The sequence below is a fragment of the Mustela nivalis genome (genome assembly GCF_964662115.1).
Source record: "Mustela nivalis genome assembly, chromosome: 1".
Taxonomy (NCBI): Eukaryota; Metazoa; Chordata; class Mammalia; order Carnivora; family Mustelidae; genus Mustela; species Mustela nivalis.
This window is the reverse complement of record NC_139020.1, coordinates 76396365-76412665: the sequence shown is the minus strand read 5'-3', so window position 1 is coordinate 76412665 and position 16301 is coordinate 76396365. Positions and strand designations below refer to the sequence as shown.

At 35.3% G+C, this 16301-nt stretch overlaps 1 protein-coding gene and 1 long non-coding RNA gene across 4 annotated transcripts in view; both read right to left on the bottom strand.

Annotated features, from left to right (window-relative positions):
• The window catches only part of LOC309870970, a 248047-nt gene extending 246435 nt beyond the window's left edge, over positions 1-1612 (bottom strand). For all 3 annotated transcript variants that reach the window (XR_014314905.1, XR_014314906.1, XR_014314907.1), the window contains exon 1: positions 1220-1612. This is a non-coding gene — a long non-coding RNA (uncharacterized lncRNA). The remainder of the gene's footprint in view (positions 1-1219) is intronic.
• Positions 1613-4612: 3000 nt separating this feature from the next.
• Positions 4613-11953, bottom strand: SUCNR1 (succinate receptor 1; the record flags this gene model as incomplete). The annotated part of the gene is given in 3 exon segments (XM_082742522.1): positions 4613-7600; positions 11847-11926; positions 11929-11953. Coding segments are annotated over 3 exon segments (1059 nt in total). The 3' UTR covers positions 4613-6646.
• Positions 11954-16301: the final 4348 nt, after the last annotated feature.

Sequence of the window (16301 nt, the reverse complement as noted above, 5' to 3'; positions counted from 1 at the left end):
TGCTCACAAAGCTATGCTGCTTGTGCTCCAATGTTTTACAAAGATTTTAATGAAACTATTCTTCAATTAACTTTTATCCACTCTTCTCCATAGAACTCAGACATGACTATTGGGATTTAGGGGAAAAAAAAAATCTAAGTGACCCACACTGTGTTGCACTCAGAATCACCCGTTTCTCATGTCAAAGGCCTTGTCCTGGAAAAAGAATTGGCTGAATTCGCCTGTTTCTACTGAGGATAAGTTCTTCCCCTGTTGAACCCTTCATATACACACAGTGCATTCTGCCCTGCCCCATGATTTACCAAGCAAGTCTTTATCCTGGCTGTAGACAAACTGAAGCTAAAACTGAGGTAATAGTTTCTAATGTACACATTAGAAATCTTGTAGAACATGTCAATTTTCCAACACACCAAAATATTTACTAAGTTACATAGTTTTTGATCGTTGAAACCACAGGAAGTGGGTACAATGTAATACATGCAAGTTGAGACAGCCCTGCTTCAGCAACTGCTATTAACTTGAAGAATGAATATCCTCATCCTTTCCCCTTGATAATAATCTTAAAGTTTGCTACAAGTAACTCGAATGGAGACTTTTAAAACAGGTACTTTTGTATATTTTAATTTAATACACTTTGAATGGAAAGTGCTGAAGTTAGCTTTCATTAAATTAATTTCAAACTCTTTGTATTCTTAAAAGTTAAATTTTAAGTGAAGAAAAGTACATTTTTAGTAGGAAAAAATTAAAAATCTCCCTTCTCCATATCATTGTTTTCATATCAAAAACAATGTAAAATCTAATTACAAAGTAAATCTAATTACATATTATAATGAAATAGAGAAAATTTTACATTTGAATACATTGTTACTTTCAGTAGGAAGTTATCAAAGAATAAATTTTCTAATAAAATATCCATATTATTAAAATTTAGAGAAAATATAAACATGACTTATTGATTCTAACTGGGAATCACAAGACTCTGGGTTATAAGATATATCACTGCATTACAAAAGTAGCCAGTTACCTATAAACCTTATATATTATCATTTAACAGAAATTTTTATTCTGACATGTTAATATTCTCAAGCTTATTCTATCTTGTGGAAACATTATCCATAGATTCCAAATCATATGGTTAAATTCAAGATTATAAATGCGTCCAACATCCTGCATGTGTAAATAAAATGTGACTGACTTAAGAGCCTATTTTAAAACTTACTCTCACATCATCCCGCTGTGGTCTTCCTTAGAGTTGTTTTATAAGATGACACTGGAATCAAATGATGTGATAAATTATAAAATAAACATCCATAGATGGAATCTAAAAATGGTCCTGAAGTATAAGAACCTCCATGCAATTGTAGGCAAGTATGTGGAGGTTAAGAGCACGGTCTTTGTAGTACAGTCCTACCACTAACTGGCTATGAGACCATTAAACTCTCTGTGCCTTGGTTTCTTCATCTGTAACCTTCATCAGGTTTGGCAACAGTTGAAGGAGTAACATATATAAAGTGCTAGAGTAACCATGCCTCCCACATTTTAAGTGCTACCTAAGTGTTTGTTATTACTATTATTTGTACTGATGGTTTAGGATGGGATCTGGTGACTTGGTTCTGATAAATCCCATTTAGAGTTTTGAATAATAGGGTATCCCAATAGGAATCCATAGCAAACAGAGATCAAAGCACCTGATTTGTTACTGGTAAGTCTGGATTGCAAAGCACTTGAACTTGAGACCAAAGTAGGGTTTCCCCACTAATTTAAACATATAAATCTCCTATCTACTAAGGTCTACTAAGTATCTACTAAGGTCTCTTAGTAAGGTTTCTTCTACATTTTTATAGGTACATAAAGAAGAATCTCTTTCACATGATGGTAGATAGATATATATTTATGTATATACAGATATATAGATATATCTATCTTCTCTAATAATATCAGAATTAAGTTAAATTACAGGATACTCAGGTGGTATCACAGAGAATTGCTTGGTGGAAAAAATTCTCCAGGAGGACAAAAATTTCCCTACATGCTTCCTTTCCTATAACAACAGACAAGAAAATGTTTTAAATATTTATCATAGGAAAATGAGAAGTATGTCTGTAAAATGAAAATTTTCAATTCGTTTTGGATTTGAGATAAGAATTTCTTTTATGGACAGTCTTACTTTTTTTTTTAATTTTTCAAGTTTTTATTTAAATTCTAGTCAGTTAATTTACAGTGTAATATTAATTTCAGGAGTAGAACTTAATGAATCATCGCTGACATATAATACCCAGTGCTCATCACTACAAGTGCCCTCCTTAACATGCATCACCTATTCGTTTTGAAAGAGTTCATTGTGTTTTTTGTTGTTGTTGTTTTGTTTTGTTTGTTTTAGATTTTATTTATTTATTTGACAGAGAGATAGAGAGGGCACAAGTAGGCAGAGTGGCAGGCAGAGGGAGAGGGAGAAGCAGGCTTCCTGCTTGGAAGGAAGCCTGATGTGGGGCTCCATCCCACAACTCTGGGATCATGACCCAAGCTGAAGGCAGCTGCTTAACTGACTGAGCCACCCAGGCGCCCTGAAAGAGTTCATTGTTAAGACTGCTGGAGTACTCCAATATTTATAGTACCACAGTTTCCAAGTGGGGCAAAATTACCTTTCACAAAGGACGGAGTGGGGACCTAGATGGAGGGAGGAATGGAGATCAGCAAAAGGCAGGGCGATGGGCAGTGAATGCTATTTGCTTTCAGGAAAATTATCATTTTTGGTGTTTTTGTTTTTTTTTTTTAACTGCTTTTTTGTTGGAAATGACTGCAGAGTTTAGATTTAAACCAAAACTGGTCCAAGGAAAAAGAGAGAAAGCATGAATAACTGCAGAGGCTAATTTAGAAGCCAGGATAGGGAATTTAAATCATTTGGGATATAGAATTGTATTATCTCGTTAAGCTCATTAACTTCTAAAGGGGAAAAGATTCTGCTCTGATAATGGCCTAGTAACTCCTATCAAACCACACTTCTTACAAGAATAGCTTAAACTCCAGGAAGCAGAAATAACCAACTACATAAAGGCACTAGAGAGTGAACAAAAGAAGGCACAGGAAGGGAATCAATACTTGGCAGAAGTAAAAGGCACTTAGTTACATTCCTAGTTACATTTCTAACTAATCTTATCAGGGTATGCAGTGTTGTTAAAATTCAGAAAGAAACCCTCAGCCTATCTGACATGAGAAAGCAAAGGACAAGTTCAGGGTGAACTGAGCCCCCGGAAACTGAAGGGGAAGGATCCTGGAGAAGAGAGAGTTAGGGAAAGGGAACTGCACATCTTGCATACCAGCTTGACTCAAGTCTCTAGGTAACCTCTGAATTATGGATATGCTGAATAGATTCAAGCAGCTCAGTTAAGGCTAATATAGTGGAACTGCAGAGTCTGGAATTTGGGTTCAGCCATGAAACAAAATATTGGTAGTCTTTAATGGAACATAAGAGAATTCAGAGACTCTGTATTATTCAAAGTGTTCAGAATACAAACCAAATTTATTAGATACGTATGATAATGGGCAATCAATGGAGATCAAGTTTGATATGACCCAAGTCTGGAACTAGCAGACACAGACTTTCAGCATCAGTTAAAAGTACATTCAAAGGTATAGAAGAAAATATAAGGAACATTCTTTGTATAAAATAGCAATCCTTACAAAAGCAGTGATGACAGAAAGTAATGCACACCAAAAAGGAGCATTGAATTCAAATTTAGTTTGTAGGACATTCATTCATAATCAACAACTATTTAAAATGTACCTTGCTGGGTGCTAGAAGGGCAATGAAAAATTAGATGTGGTTAAACCTGGTGATTCACAGACCTCTACCCCTGGGGATAAAAATATATGTTTATAAAAAATAAAAAATTAAAAAAAAAATTCTATAGAAAAAAAAAAATTAGATGTGGTTCTTCTATTTACAGACCTTAGAGTTGACTTGAACCTAAACAACTGTATAATAAGGCCCCAAATCATGTATTTCATTAAAATGGTACTTGGGATTGGGAGGGAGACAAACCATAAGTGACTCTTAATCTCACAAAACAAACTGAGGGTTGCTGCGGGGAGGGGGTTTGGGAGAAGGGGTTGGGGTTATGGACATTGGGGAGGGTATGTGCTTTGGTGAGTGCTGTGAAGTGTGTAAACCTGGTGATTCACAGATCTGTACCCTTGGGGATAAAAATATATGTTTATATGTTTATAAAAAATAAAAAATTAAAAAAAAAGGCAGTCTGAAATCCCAGAAGCAGATAGATTTATTCCAGTTAGTGGAGGAGAAGATCCAAGGAAGGCTTTAAGAAGGAGTGACAAATGACATGGACCTTAAAAGATGCTTAGAATTTTTATATGGGGCATGATGGGACAGGAGTGAGCACCCAGCCGTACACAGTGAGGGAAGGTCTGCAAAGAACTCCTTTGGTGGAAGGGTTTAGTTTGTGACAATGGCAGTGGGAGATAAACATATGATAATATAGGTGGGCCCAGATTGCAAAATGCTGGGCCAGATTCTAAAAACAAAGAGGAACCAATTAAAAAGACAAGATACAAAAGCCCAACATCATTTCCTTTGAAAACTACAAATCCAAGAGGGATTTCCATTATTTATTGTTTATGATCTTCACAATCACCTAGTACAAAAAGTAAATGGAATAGGTCTTGTAATTTTAGTGTAAGTCTCTTTAGTCTATTGAGGATTAAGTTACAGGATGATATATTTGAGCAAGAAAAGGATTAGAAACATGCTATGAAATTACTTAACAGTTTGGTTACAAGATACATCAGACAGTTTATGGTTTCAGAAAATTTCCACTGTATTACTTAAAAAAAAGAGCCCACTACTCCTTTGGATAGGGGTTGGGCAAATTGTACTCCATCTTTAGAAATTAAAATTCATGCATAAAATGCAAATTATGATTAAATTATATGTTTCTAATTTTGCAGAAAAAAGCAAATACTTCTTTCCTAAGGTCTTTTTGTGGCATTTTCTGATGAGGAAATTCAGGAGATTCTTTTTCACAGTTAGGAAAGCACATTGAAATTTTAAAAATATTGACAATAAAGACAAGGCATTGAAAAATATCTTGAAACCTAATAATTAAGAAAAGAAACCCTTTGTGAGTAATATGTTTTGTTTTTTACAGATTTTATTTATTTATTTGACAGAGATCACAAGTAGGCAGAGAGGCAGGCAGAGAGAAAGAGAGAGGAGGAAGCAAGGCTCCCTGCTGAGCAGAGAGCCGGATGGGGTCTCGACCCCAGGACCCTGGGATCATGACCAGAGCCAAAGGCTTTAACCCACTGAGCCACCCAGGCACCCCGAGTAATATGTTTTTCTAATATCTCAGTAGCTTCAAATATGGAAGCACTAACTGGGGGTATTTTGGGTTTTTGTAATGTCAGAATATAACAGCACCAAAGTATCTCAGAACAGGAAGGACAATAGAATTTTCTTTGTACTCATAATGCTTACTGTATCCTTCATATTATAGCTAATGACTATAAAAGAGCATAGTTATATGGCTTTTGACACATTTTGTTGCTTATAAGTGAACTATTACGTGGCATTTATTTGACTTTAAAAAGCTAAGCATCCATGTATTTTTTTCCTACAAATTTTATTTTTGGCACGGAGTAGTATCTGGTTAATCTATATTGATAAGCACATAAATATTCCATATATTCTACAATTTCATAAAGTGCATTTTGTTTAGAATACTTCCTTCAATGGCCTTATGTAATGTTCTATGAAAACAAGGCTCACACCAGATAAAAGTCACTATCTTTGGAGACAAAGTTGTCCAAAAGCATTCACCTTTGTTTTTGTTTGTTTGTTTGTTTGCTTTGTCTTACCTTGGGTTTTCTGATAGGCACTTTGTGTTCTATAACTCAAATTTTTCTAACTCTCCATGGTGGTCTCTCTTCTAGCAATCATCTACACCTAAATTCCCTGAGAGATAAGCTCAAACCTGTCTCTCTCTTTGTTGAACTGTCTCCTTAGGTTCCATTTAATACAATTAAATAGGACTTATAGTTACAACTTGACCCCTATTCATGTCAATATAAATAAGTGTCATATAGGCATCATTGAACTCAACACCTTGCTTTCTTGCTTGTTGCTATGGTTTACTTTAAATTTTGTTCAAGAGCACAATTCCTAAAAACAGTCTTTAAGAGTGTATGCCTAATCTGTTACTCAGTTTTCACATTAAGTTGTAAGACCAAACAAATAAGAATAACCTAAAGAATGTTGCCAACACATTTTTTTTTTACAATCTGACCAGTGATTAAATACAGACTATTTGAAGCTTTATCTGTTATTCCTTTTACACTGATTGAGAAAGTCTTGTAACACCTAAGATTTTGGACTTCCGTGCTCAAACATTAGACAATGCCAGTCCAGCTCCTTTGAGTTCTTGGGTGAAGAAACCAATAAATACTTCCAATTTTCTTCTTTTCACATATTCCAGATGCAGTGTGTCTTTAAAACAGTGTTGGGTCTGTCCCTCTCCAATTTATATCCGTGAGTCAAATCAAACTGGAATTGGCTTGCTGCTACACATATAAAATAATCTGTTACACAAGCATCTCATTTTTCGCTGCATGGAAACATCAGTCCAGGACCTCACCTTCTAATGGATGTAAGGGATTTGAACTGGTTCCGCAGTTTACTCATCAACATCTCTCTGAAGTGATCTCCCATAAGGAAATAGAAGACAGGGTTGATGGTACTGTTCAGAAAGGCCAAGGGCCGAGTCACAATGTAGAAGGAGTTGATGGCGACCCGAGTGCACCGGTACTCCTTCCACTTCTCCAGGCGTGAAGCAATCCTCACGTTCCGCAGGATATGGTAGGGAGTAAAAAGCACGGAGAAGATCACAACTGCCATGATGACTAAGGTGAGAGGCTTTTCAAGGGGCAAAGCAGTGGCAAGCTGCCTGCTCCTCTTCTTTAGGAAAAGAGCAATCTTGAAATAAAAGAAACACATCACCAAAAGAGGAATGAGGAATCCCAAGAAGGTTAGGAACAGGCTATAGATGAGGCTGTTTTGGGGGTCCCCAGAACTTGCATAATCAGTACAGTAGGTGCCATTGGCAGCTATATTAGGATTTATAAGGGGAAGTATGGGCAGTAGCTCTAAGGTTACTAAAACCCAAATAGCCAAAGAGATTAAAACAGCGAACTCCTTCTTTTGTAGAAAGTGTTCCCGGAAAGGATACTTCATGAGCAGGTATCGATCAATGCTGATAAAAGTGAGAAAAAGAATGCTGGTGTAGAGATTGGCATGAAGCACATATCGGTTGCTTATACACAACAGGTCCCCATATATCCACTTTCCACTGGAATAACTTCTAATCAGCATAGGAAGCGTGCACAAAAAAGCCAAGTCCGAGATAGAGAGGTTGAAGAGATAAATGTTACTGCATTTCCAGTTCTTCAGACAGAAGAGGTAGCCAAAAACAACAATGCAATTCCCAAGGACTCCCACAACAAACTCGATCCCATAAAAAATGGAAAGGTAATACTTTTCCAGGACAGCCTCTGCCACCAGCCAATTTGGGCAAGTTGTGTTCCACGCCTAAAGAGGAAAGAGAAAAGAGAAGGTTAGAACACTAGACTACAACTAGAGATAAAAATGCACAGAACACAATAATATTAAAAAAGAACACTTACAACTTGAACTATGAAAGTTTGATTATATTAGGAAGGAGTGCATATAGATACATATTCATATACAGATATATCACTAATATAGTTATTTTAACAAATATTAATCAGAATACCTTTGAACTATATACTAGGCACTGGGGCTAAGAGCATTGAATCAAACAAAGTTCCTAATCTCAAACAATTTATACTCTCTTGTCTAGAGCCAGGAAACAAACAAATGCATATCACATAATGGTCAAAAATGTCCCAGACATAGAGGAAAACATATGCAAAGGCCTGGAGGTAGAAACACAGAGAGAGGATTTAACAAATAGTAAAGAGGTCAAGAAATGGTATAATGAGATAAGTGGAGCATCTCACTCCTATTTCTGTCCCCAGATGTTCGACCGCAGCTGTTCAACCACCTGCTGAGTCAGATTTAATCGAAACAGAATCTGGGAAAGGACACAGGGATTCTTATAACTCCAGTCTTGCTATTTTAATTGATTTTATTTTGTTTCCATATTGTCAAAGAATTATGGTTATTTTACTAAATTTGGATATAATTCTAGTTTTAAAACATGATTTTTTAAAATTTAAAATATGAGGCTTAAAGTCTTAGTAATGATAACAAGAGTCGCCACAATATGCTGAAAGCTCACTGTATATCTAAGCAACATCCTTGAAGTCTGCTGTAGCTTATCTCCAGTAACAAGTAAGCTATCAAGTCTTGTTGCCTGTAGTAGTGTTTGGCTATTTCTCAAGTCTATCACTTGCATCACCATTCTAGTTCAGGCCACCATGATATATCTCTATCTTAGACTGTATTAGATCTTTTAGGGTCTCCTCATACCTTCTCTGGCTCCCTTTCAATCTATCTTCAACCTGAGAGCCCGACAATCTTGAAAACTACAACCAAAATTCGGATCATATTAACTCTCCTCAGCCAAAACATTTCAATGACCTTCCACTGTCTAGGTAATGAAGTCCTAATCCTTAATGAGGACTTAAGTCATGCATGGTTTGGTTCCCGTAGGCCACTTCAGCCTCACCTAGCATGACTCTCCTCCTTGCTCTCCTTCTTCCTATTCTTTGAATGCACAGGGTACTTTCCCAGTGCTCAGTTCACTGAATCCCTTCTCACTGACCTTTTCCCCCTTTGATCCTTGCCCTATCACATACACTGCCCTTATATCTGCAGTCCTTTCAGGCTTCAATTTGAGTGTGGTTTTCCCAAGACAGATTCTCTGACCCACCAGTCCAAGTTCAGTTCCCCCATTTTGTGTTCTCATCATAAACTACGTTACTTTGAATTTCTGGCAACTTTATCTTACTCATGTTTATCTTCTACATCTGTCATAGTGACTGCCAGATAGGAGATGGTCTATAAATGCTTCCTGCGTGGAGATGAAGATAAACATTTGACTGTTTGGAAAATACTTTTTATAAATATTTCCTCTAAGGTCAGATAAGACCATTGCTCTATTTCACTATAAATCTGACATTGCTCATAACATGACTAATATTCAAAATATGCAATTGTAGTAGTTAGGTAGCTTTGTTTAGACATACATTTGTCAAAGAGAAAACTTCATATATATTTTCAGGATCCGTTTTTTGAAGGCAGAGGGTTAATCCACTGAACCACCCAGGCGCCCCGGTATTAAGAGTTTTATCACTAGGGATGGGACAACAGATAATTTTTAATGTGTCCTTTTTCCTTTCAGTTTACTGAATTTTCTATTTGTTTCCCCAAATCACCATGTATTTGATATTATTGAGATTTCTAAAAATATAGCAAAAAAGGTTAATGGTTTTGTTAAATAGGTTTTGTTTTATAGATTAGTGGTAATACTTCATAATTATTTTTAACTTTCTTCCTCGCTGTTTTCAATTCCAAGACTTCTGGAAGCACTCTCTTCCTTGCCTTCTATGATAATGGCAAACTCCTTACAGTCTTCCTTCCTCTCTTCGTAAACTATTTGCCCAGGCCTTAAATTGCCCAGAGCTCAGATCTGGACAACTTCAGTATTTGGGGATTGCTCAAAATGCAAGTGCACATAGTCAATGGAACATTAAGACAATGGAAAGTTTCCTTAAGACTCACTTGTTTCATTTTGAATTTCCTCTTTTTCTAGTCCTCACTCTTATTTTTCTGGTGATGCAGTTCTTAAACGTTCTGACTTATGTCAGTAGCTTCTGTGAAGTTGGAAGTTTTGACTGCCACAGCAGGAAAAGAGCCATGAAGACATGCGTAACTCCATCTGCCAAGTTCCCAGTAACTCCCACTTGGGCAAGTCAGGGGCCATGAGGAAGCCATGCAGAAATCTTCTCCTTCGAGCTACACACTGGGAATGGAGATTCAGGGAGGCAATAGAGGTAGAGAATACCAGAACTGGAATAAGGGAGGAGAATGACTAGTCACCTTTGTCCTGCTGCCCAGATTGCTTTATCCTTTTTTTTTTTTTTAAATAACTTTTAAAAATGCATGCTATTCTGTTACATTCACTAAGAAGATACAGGTAGGCAAAAAGAAGAAATGAAAATTATCTGTAAACCAACTACTAATACTTGGATACAATCTTATAATTTAACATTTATTTGAATTCATTTTTTACAAAAATGAGATTATGCTCTTTATGATACTTTGCAATCTGCTTTTTGATATGTTTATTTTATTCTTAAAATAATTTTCTTAAATCCTTAATATATTAACATGGTTATAAACTGTGGTTATAAATGTCAGGCTGTCTTATATTTGTTGGCCAATTTCAACGTCCCATAATTTTCTGGATATTGGAGTCCAAATTAGACGATGTTTGTATATGAGGGTGTTTTTAGTGTGGCCATTGCAATTCTACAAATTGACGAAGTAAGCTGATCCTTTAAGGAAATTCTTCAATTGAAGGGAAATTACTAATGAAAAGTTAATACTCTCTCTTCTACTTTTTAGTGGTTGTATTTTTAATTTTTAGGAAACAGAGATGATGATAAATAGGTTATGGTTATGTTGGATGAATTATTTTGTAATTTTTTAATTTAATTTTAATTTCTTAATTTTAGTTTTTTTAGTTATCAGTAAAGTGAAACCTTTAATTATATATGCAAACATATATCTAAACCTGTTAGAATTATTAAATTACAAACAATATTCAATTTACTCACATAAACAGATCAGTAGTATGCATTTTTAATTTAGAATGTTTCTTTCACTTTAGGTCTAGTCAGCCTTTTAAAAATGTAGTTTTGAAGCTTAAGTTTAAGAATATATTTGGTAGCTCATTAGCTTTTAAATTATTTTTTCTTAATTATCACAATTAAACAAAGATCATTTGTGTATTATAACCCTTGACTGATTCTTTAAGGCAAATTTACATGACAATATGAGTATTTTTTTAGCTAATTGCTATTTTCATTAATAAACTATTTGAATGAAGAAATATATGTTCATACTGAAAAGGTACAATCATTTGATTTTGATAACTTCATTTTTTACATATATCAAAATTTACATCATAAGTCAAGGTATTAAAAAGTGATAGTAAGTTATCAAACTATATGTTTATGAATTTAAAAAAAATATTCACCAATTATAAAAAGTTCTGGAAGGTATACTAGCAATAGTTTTTGTAATTTCCCAATTTTCCTTAGTGAATTCTACTCTTGAACAATTGTAATTTTTACAAACATAATTGTAATTCTTACAAAGATAAATACTAAACTTAATTTTTAAAATGCCTTGAGATTCTCTCTCATGTATTTTTTTCTAAATATGAAATATTATATATATTGATTGTTTTGTATGATTTAGGAACTTTAAAATTTTTCTCTAAGTAGTTATATTTAAGCAAACCTGATTACTCTTTTTGTTGAAATATGTCACCAATATGTTGTCACATTTAGGAAATGTGATAAACCTGTTTAAGTAAAATAAATTTAGTATTTGGCAATTTAAAAAGATAATACATTTAGTAAAAAATAAATATAGAAGAAAAATTATGACTCCCTTTTAGTTTCTTTCGTTGTTCTGCATGTTATGAATGACAGTTCAGCAGTTCATTTGCCCATTACTTAAAACCTTAACTGCTCACAGGCCACTTTTAAAAGAAACCCCTAATGGGAAGCCCGGCATTACTTTGTATACCTAGGTGACATGAGTTGGCATTATAACTTACCATTCCGTTGGAAGGCCCTGATCCCTTGACAGAAATTCTTTGCCAGGAACTTGATACAGCTTCCAACCCAGTGCTGTGCCACTGACATACTGACGTCTAATTTGCATATCATGCAGACAAGATTAATAATTCAAAAGTCCAAGAATAATTTATTCAGTGAAACTTCCAAGTATAGTTCAAGGGGAACTTCCTGTGAGGTCAACACACAAACAAATTACACATTTCACAAACAGAGTTTGTAAAGACTACTGTTGAAATCGTTTCATTCGCTGTCAGAACAACGGAGTAGCATTTGTTATTTTCATGTTGATTTGCATATTTAAAGTTAGTGTAGTTTATGTTGGATATACAATTGCTTCTGCTTTTTTCTGCTTTTGCTTTATTTTTCAAGTTGACAATTTTTAGTGAATTCTATACTGAGCATATAACTAAGCAGCTGTTATCAACAATTTTGAGGGAGCTTTAAAACTGAAATTTGGAAAGCAAATCTGGATATATGCTCTGTTGTAGTTCTAGCAAAAGGGACGCTAGAGCTTCAGGTATTTCCTGTTTTGTTTTCTGTGGCTAAAATCAAGAGACACATAAAAAAGACACATCAGATGGAGAGGGATTAGGGAGAGAGGCTGTGTCTAAACAAGATAACCTCAGTACATGGCAATTCATTACATCCCAATCAATGTTTGACAGAGTGCCTAAAAGCCCATCACCATGATTTCAGACAGGAAGCACACCTGCCTTTTTCTGAGGATTATACTAGATTTATACTCAAGTAAACACTCAGGTCAGTTTGATTTGAAGTATCAGGTTTATGCTGAGAAAGTCCCTTGTTGGGCAGACAGTAGTCATTTCATCTGAAAGCAGTAAAGTTGAATGTTGAGTTACGAGTGACAGGCAGAAGCTCCAAGAGAAACTCTATTATTACAGCCAGTTCTTCTAGTCAAGCATTTCCCCTTCTCCAATATACGAGAGCCTAAAACTTAGAAACTTGAAAAAATATATTTTATATATGCAGATATATATGACATATATATATATATATATATAAATGTATTTATATGTGAAATACATATGTATTTATATCAAACAATGTCTCTCTCATTTGCTGGGCTCTTACAATGTTCTAGGTATTACACTAAGCACCTTTATATACTGAATGCTTATAAAAAATTGCTGAAGTTGTTATTATTTTTTCTAATTTTCCATTTTATGGATTAAAAAACAGAGGCTCAGAAGGGAGCCTGGATGGTTCAGTGAGTTAAGACTCTGCCTTCGGCTCAGGTTGTGATCGCAGAGTGCTGGAATCGAGCCCTGCGTCCCTGCGTGGCTCTCTGCTTAGCAGGGAGCCTGCTTCCTCCTCTCTGCCTGCCTCTCTGCCTACTTGTGATCTCTATCTGTCAAATAAATAAAATCTTTTTAAAAAAAGTGTCATAAAAACAGAGGCTCAGAGAGGTTAATTAACTTTTCCAAGATCACAGAATCTGTAAGAAGAGGGACCTGAGTCTAAACCTATATATTTTGATTAAAAAACACCTGCTCTGATTCTTGATTGCCTACAAAATTGATAGACCATACCTTTAACCGAAGATTGACTCCGAAGATTGACTCAAAGTTCAAGACTTAATGAAAACCATTTTCCAGAAATGCACTCTTTTCTACTTTTAAGAGAGAAAAAAAAAGACTGAAAACATCATTTTTGTCTATAATTTTAAAAGGGGAAAAAGCAAATAATCTGGATGACTAGTGCCAGGCTTTTTAAGTTAAACATAAATTAATATGGCTTATCTCCAAATGACCAAGGCACATGGATATATTTCATAAGTTCCCGCACCATTCTGATGAAAGCCAAGTGCTAGTCCCTCCTTGTGGGGTGGTGTGAGTTCCCCAGAACTTCCTCTTTCATCTCCCCACATCCTAACTCTGGACTTCTAAGATGAAAAGTGGTCTCTACTTCTCCTTTCTCCTAATACAAGTGATCAGACTTGTGGCCTGGTAGCCTTACTTTTCTCCCATGTCTTACTTCACTACAGGTCTCATTGGCTTGAGATGCTTTTAGTGGAGAAACTAGAGTGACCATGGGACAGACTTAATAAAAGGTCTCCAGTGCCTCTGTCCTATCCATATTATGAGTCCTTATTCAGGTATACAGGAGGTAACTTAAGGTCAAGGCCAGAGTCAGGGTTATGAGTTCTGTGAGCAGGGCTCACGTCATAAGCCTGCTTTACCTGATAGCCCCACAGGACCTGATGCTGCAGAGGACCACACACTTGATTTAATGCTCTTCTGTCGCATTCCAACTAGAATTTTTAGTAACCTTTTAACAAGGGATCCTGTATTTTCATGTTGTACTGGGCTTTGCAAATTAGGTAGCAGTCTTGCCTTTGAGAGTACACATCTAGAAAATCATTTCTAGTCAGGATATAAAATTTCATCGGGGCAAAGTTTTGGGTTCTGGGTGTTTGTTTTGTTAGAAATAAGGTGACATGTTGAAACTTACTGCTTGAGAAGCAGTGAAAATTTTAAAGGCAGCCAAGTCTGCAGTATAATTTACTGTCTAAGAGATAATACCACATTCCGGTTAAGAGCTGATGCCCAGAGTCAAAGGGCCCCCTTTCAAATCTTCACTTCACAGCTTACTACTGCTCAGTTTTCTTGTCTGTAAGGGAGGGATGATATAAGTGCCAGTCTCATGGAGTTGTGATGTATATAGTAGAAGCACATAGTCTATACATATAATATATAGTATGGGTATATATTAATTGCTACATAATTGCTACATAAACTTCTAGAATAGAAGTTTATAATGAATGAGAAGGAGACCTCTTCAAAATGAACATGTCAATCCAATGTCATCAATGTTAGAATATTTTTTGCCCAGGAATGTCCATTTAAAATGACCCTATAAAAACCAGCATTATTAAACAAAAGAAACAATAATAATAATTCTAATCTTGGCCTTGCCTTTTCCTGCTGTATGGTCTCTGAAAAGGCAACATAATTGGTTTCCTCATTTGGAAAAGGGGAATAATAATTCCTACCCCATAAACTTCATAATGTCTGTTGACTCAAATGAGATAGTTTGTGAAAATGCTATGGGCCAGGAATGCAAGAGCAGGTCAGGTAAACCAGGAAACTCAGCAGGAGTAAACCAGTGCTCAACAAGAAATTCAAGAGGAAAAAAAAGGTGGGAAGGATAATCAAAATATTAATTGAACCCAATGTTAATAATCAGTCTAACATTTTTGAGCACTCACTCTGTAACAACACAGTGTGTACATTACTTCCTCTAATATTCATCAGGATTCAATGCAGTGTAGACTATTAATATCCCCAATTTTCAAATGAAGAAACTGAGGAGAAACAGTTTAAATAATGATCCACAATCACATAGCTCATAAGTGCCTGGGTTATAACTTGAAGTCTTCTCTGTTTGACTCCTGACCAAGTTTCTGATTGTTATTTTGTCCCTCTAATGGTAAAGAAGGAAATATGATGTCAAAACATAAAATGACTGTTGCTGGACATTTTTTACTCAAAGTATGTCACTTACATGTGTTTTGGCCTAATAAAAGTAGGTTTAGAATTAACACTAAGTTTAATTATTGGTCACTATATTTACTGGTTATCAAATTTAATTGTCAACTGTCTAAATAGAATAGAGCATTTTAGATGAGAAACCAGAAATGTTGCAAATGAGTAAGCAAAGTGTTTATGGGAATGTTCTACTAGTGACATCCTTGAGCATGTTTGGAAGATACACTTCTTCCAACAACATAAGTCTGTGTGGAAAACAAGCTAGTCTAAGGATCACAGGGATCTTCAAGAAATCACAAGCAGGGAAGTAAAAGGACAATTAATTCAATCCAAGGAACCTAAACCTGTAGGGGTGTAACAATATTATTACCTTCCTATTAATATTGCAACTCCAAAGAGGTTGAAATGAATCAAGAAAATTATTGAGGAGGATATTTTGGTGTTGCTGTACCATATATATACCCAGGGCTACCTGATTGTTTTCCCATCCAACTACGGTTTTACATAAGAAATTAAGAGAACAGCAACACGGGAAACATAATAGAGGGTACATGTGGATTGCTGAAGCAAAGCAATCTGTTTCCTCTTTACATAAAAATCCTTGTCATGTAAGAGTCACATTAGTAACGCAGATTTGTACAACACTGTTGCCAGCATTTTTTCTTTTATCATGCAATGGAGAAGAATGTGACATGTTTATTATTTGGGGGCATAATTCAAAGAAATTGTTTTCTGCTGAATTAAAATATGTTACTTGTTCAAAGTATCTGGCTATAACTGAAAAAGTTCTAAGTTCTTTGAACTATTAATAGTTAATCAAGAAACACAGCAAGGTCACCTTTTACTTTTCAACTTATATTCATATTCCAACAGCTAAATGATTTTTTTAATGATATATGGTTTCCTAACAAAAATAATGTCTTG